Source organism: Engraulis encrasicolus, chromosome 22, assembly GCF_034702125.1.
Source record: "Engraulis encrasicolus isolate BLACKSEA-1 chromosome 22, IST_EnEncr_1.0, whole genome shotgun sequence".
NCBI lineage: Eukaryota > Metazoa > Chordata > Actinopteri > Clupeiformes > Engraulidae > Engraulis > Engraulis encrasicolus.
The window spans coordinates 12,983,240-12,988,239 of NC_085878.1; the positions used below are offsets into that span (position 1 = coordinate 12,983,240).

The window sequence follows — 5,000 nt, forward strand, 5'->3', positions numbered from 1 at the left end:
AGAGCTGGACGGCAGTGGGTGGATGGATAAGGGTGGCCCTGGGTACGAGTGGCTAGGATGCGAAAGAAGATGTGATGGATCTACTGTGTGGTTAGCTGGGGGGGTGAACTACTGCACAGCAGGGTGTGGGGAGTGGGTGGCATGCATGTGTCAGGACTCATAACACACTATCTGAAGAAAATGTTGTAGCAGATGTACCCTGAGGATGGTGGTGATGGTGGTGATGAGGTTGTTGTGACAGTGTGCCAAGAGGGCGGTAGGTGGGTGGTGGAGTTATGGTGGGTGTGGTGGTGCACTGGGTTGCAAGAAGTCAGATGTCAGGCACAAACTGAGGAACATATTGGAAATGGTGTAGCTGTGTGGTCATCGTTGGACGATTTAGAGGTAATGGGAGTGGGCATTGAAAATCTTGGCGTTGGTTTGGAGTGCAAAATATAGTTTTAAAGCATTTATTGAAGACCATGGACATGGACAAGGGGAAGAAAGGGCAACGCACTCATTGAAAAGGATGTACTGTATAGTGATTGGAGGTGATGGAGTTGCGCCAGGTATACATGCACAGTAAGTGGCTTGGTGTGGAATGGAGGTACAGCAGGTTTGGACGCGAACAAAGATGAACGAATAATTGGACACTGATTGAAGAAGATACATTCGGTATAGATGAGATATTGAATGTTTAGCCCTTTAAGATACAGTGTTATACATTTGCTGTTACCAGAATGGCAATGACCAAGTCGAAGTGCATTGCTAAAGGCATAGTGGTGTAGTACTATGGTAGTTAATTTTTTCAATGACTGTATTACCACCAGAGGAATGGCATGCATTATGGGGCTATGGGGTTGTGATTCACAATTTCAGAAAAGTCTGAGGGCACTTACTGAAGAAGATGTACTCTGTGTAGCTGCTCCAGATCTTGTCGTCCCTATACTGGTTGATGAAGGCGGCCGTGCCCGTGGAGTTGCAGGCCACCATCTGGAAGCCGGCCTCGGACAGCCTGTCAAACGCCTGCTCCAGGTAGGTGAACTTCAGGTAGAAGCGCGAGGTGTACTTCTCCGGCGGCCGATCGGGGTCGCGGCTCTCGTTCAGCGTCTCCCCGAACACCTCCTTGGCCAGCGCGATGCGGCCGCACACCATGATCCTCGCCACGCGCCGGAACTTGGCATCAGCCTGGTTGTCCCGCACCATGGTGTACGAGCCCCGGTAGCCAATGGTGATGAACCCTGACCTCTTGTCCGGGGCGTAGCCGGCGCCACCGCCGGCCGGCGAGGAGGCGCAGGCGGTCATGGACAGAGCCGTCCGAGTCCCGGGCTGCTCGCTGCTCTGCGAGCTCTCCTCGATGTCGCTCTGGCAGCCCTCGTCGTTCATGGAGCCCTGCTTGGAGACGCGCGGCCCCAGCAGGCGCAGCAGCTCGGCCAGCTGGAAGTGCTCGGCCTCGCGCTGGAGCCGCTCGCGCTCGGGGAAGTGCTCCGGGAGCACCAGCTGCCGGTCGCGCAGGAAGTCCAGGATGTAGCGGAACAGGAAGCCGTCGCGGTCAATGAAGAAGCGGCCGCGGGAGTCGCGGGGCAGCTCGCGCGGCGTGCAGCGGGTGAACATGGCGTGCAGCGTGGTGTCGGGCACGCTGACCAGCGTGGAGCGCTTGGTGACGTACACCTGGCCCCCCACGTTCAGCTCCAGGACCTCCGGGTACGGGCACGCTGCTGCTGGAGGCGGCAGCTGGCATTGGGGCGGAGGCTGGCACGCGTTGGACACCTCACTGATGGGCAGGATGGTCTCCTTCATGGCCATGGTCTCCAGGTTTCCCCTCACCTCACACGGCTGTCACACAGGGAGTGGAGAGACAGAGCACAATTGGAAATCAGCAGCACAGGTCAGTGCAACCCCACACACGTATACAGGAGCACAGGTTAGTCCAATCTCATGAAGAGGGGAAAAGAAGCCTCACTGGGCTGAAACAGGGGATGGAGAGAAAGCATAAAATAAAATAAATAGACAACAGGAGCAGAGGTCAGTCACACCCCACGAAAGAGTAGCACAGGTTTGTCCAATCCCACCAAAAATCAGTAGCACCCTAGTCCAAATGGAAAAGATAAAGAAACAGATAAAGAAGAAAAGAAAAAATGTCAAATTCTCCAAATGAAGCACAAAAAACCCAAATCCACGGACAAGGTGATGGTTGGAGTGTTGTCGAAGGAATAAGGCAAGAAAAAAAAGGAAACGCAAAAAGCGGAAAAAAAAAAGGTTACTCAACTGCAGAAAGTCCAAAGGGATGCCGAAGTTTGGGCTGAGAGATTGGAGGCTACATCTCGGCTGGTGCTGATGCTGAGCGAGAGGATGCTGAGAGGGAGAGATACGCAGAGATGAGGAGGAGAGAACAGAAGGAGTGAGCTGAACTGAGCTGAGCGCGAGCGATGCCAAGCTCCCCTGGCCGCTGTCACTCGGGTAATAAAGAGAGAGCGGAGCAGTGAGAGACAGAAAGCGAGTGTGGGTGTGTATGTATGTGTGTGTGTATGTGTGTGTATGTGCACGCGTGTGTGTGTGTGGTGGGAGGGGAGGGGAGGGGAGGGGAGGGAGGCGCGGAGTGCGTTCAGAGCAACTCCTATTATCATTTGTCCAAGCAGCTGGGGAAGCCACGCTGACATCATTGTACAGAGTGGAAGGGGAGTGGCAGAGGAGGCTTGAGGGGTTCCGCCTTTTAAAGCCACACGGCGGAGCGGAGAGACATCTATACATGGGTTCTAAATTTTTGTTTTCTACTGGCTGCGCGATACTAGCTGCGCACAACTCAACCTCTGATTGTTGGAAACCCCTGTCGGTCAAAAAATTAGCTCACATGGTTGGCTGCCAGTGACTTGCCCCTCCTCACAACTGTGTTTATAAACACGGTGAACCCATGTATACAGGTGCTCCATCACAACACCACAGCAGCATTCACAGGGGCTGAACATCCCTCAGAAATGCATTAGGATACATGATGTACTCTTTTTTGTGGTAAATTGCCTGACAATTGATTACAGACTGTATGGTGCAACATAATTATAAACACCCACACACCAGCACTCCTTATCAGGAGGGCATGATAAACATTCATATTAATGGTCAGTGATGGAAGTCCCACACAACACAAAGCCATTTATCCACTTACAGTCAAAATCATATAGAAACTCTGCATTCTGCATGAGTATGAGCTATGGTCCATGTATCATTATGAGTAGTAGTCCACAGCTCCATCTATTGGACATGTAAAAAATAATTGGAGGTGACAAATATATTTAAGCACACAATTTGACGAAATACATTTTTAGTGCACTAAGCACTAATTACTATGGAAAGGAATTTGCACTGGGATCCAGGGTCCACCCATCATTCCCTTGAAAAGAAATGTCAGTCAAGCCAACATGCAGTAGCGATGCTGCATTCTTTTTTCTTTTAAGTGACCATTTCAATTCTCCTTACACCTCTCTTCACTCACTTCACACCAGTTATTAATCATTAATGCCCCTGATGGATGTGATTTCGAAGTCAAGTCACTTACGCAGCTGTCCAGTCACTAACCAATAATTTCCTCCTCACATTGTGCTGCTTCTGGAACGAGCCCTATAGACGTGGCTGCCAAACGCCTCTGCCGAGCACTGTTCACCTCGCTGCCTGGGTGCCTGCTTGCCTGGCTGGCTTGTTTGTGCAGTATTACCTTGATGGCTGAGGTCTGCCTCTGCACCTGGCTGCCTGGCTTCTGCAGCCTGGTAACCATTAACACCTACGTCTTAATTACCCAACTAATTACTCTCCCGAGGCTCACACCTGCCTCGCTGCTCTAAAACAACACTTTCACACATAACACAGGCATGCGCTCGCACACACGTGCTCACATGAGCGTACAAACACACGCACACACGCACGCACACATGCACACAAGCACACACACACACATGCACACACACACACAGAGATGTGCTCACATGTGTGCACACACACACACACACACACACACACACACACACACACACACACACACACACACACACACACACACACACACACACACACACACACACACACACACGTACGCATGCATCCACCCCCCCCCCACACACACACACACTGAGATAGATATCTGCACACGTGTCGTGCACATACACACACACAGGTATGTGTACACATACAAACACCTACACAAACACCCACACATACACACACACACTGAGAGAGATACCTGCACACATGCACATACACACACAGAGGCATATGTGTACACACCCAAACACCCTAACACCTACACACACACACACACACACACACACACACACACACACACACACACACACACACACACACACACACACACACACACACACACACACACACACACACACACACACAAACCCTCCCTCCCTGCCCACACACACACACACACAAACACATCCTCCAGAGGTTTCATTACGAATCCCCACTGTTGAATCACTTAACGTTGCCATGCCATGATGAATGTGAGGTGCCGCCGCTGAGGCTGTGAAAGGCAGCGAGAGCTGTGATGAGTGTGAGGACAGGAGGAGGCACATCTAGAAATACATAGAAAGATATAAGATATGTAGAAACGTTCTTATACTTTCATTTTATTTTTCTTATTGTAAAGCACATCGAATTGCATCTCTGCACGAAAAGCGCAATACAGAAAAAAATTGCCTCGCCCTGCCTTCTGTTCCCCAGTTTGTCAGTGGGAGATGCAGCCTCTTTCTGTCTCTCACTGCCTCTAACCAGACGGAGAGCTGACTGTTCATCACTGTCGCTGATTACCGCTCGGGCCTGGGAGGATAGAGCAATGTGCCACGGGGGAGACGTTTGGATTTACAAACAGCTCTCTGCCACACCTCTCAGCACGTTAGACACACAGAGGCACACATCATGTACACACACTGGCGCACACAAATATGCATAGACATAGACGCATAAACACACACGCACGCACGCACACACGCACGCACGCACGCGCGCGCGCGCGCACA

At 51.2% G+C, this 5,000-nt stretch overlaps 1 protein-coding gene across 1 annotated transcript in view; it reads right to left on the reverse strand.

Moving 5' to 3' along the window:
* Positions 1-1,785, reverse strand: part of kctd8 (potassium channel tetramerization domain containing 8) — a 29,441-nt gene extending 27,656 nt beyond the window's left edge. Inside the window, exons 1-2 of the mRNA XM_063187792.1 lie at positions 1,750-1,785; positions 879-1,713 (exon numbers count right to left, since the gene is read on the reverse strand). Of these exons, the coding sequence (XP_063043862.1) occupies positions 879-1,713; positions 1,750-1,785 (871 nt within the window). The remainder of the gene's footprint in view (positions 1-878; positions 1,714-1,749) is intronic.
* Between the last annotated feature and the right edge of the window lie 3,215 nt (positions 1,786-5,000).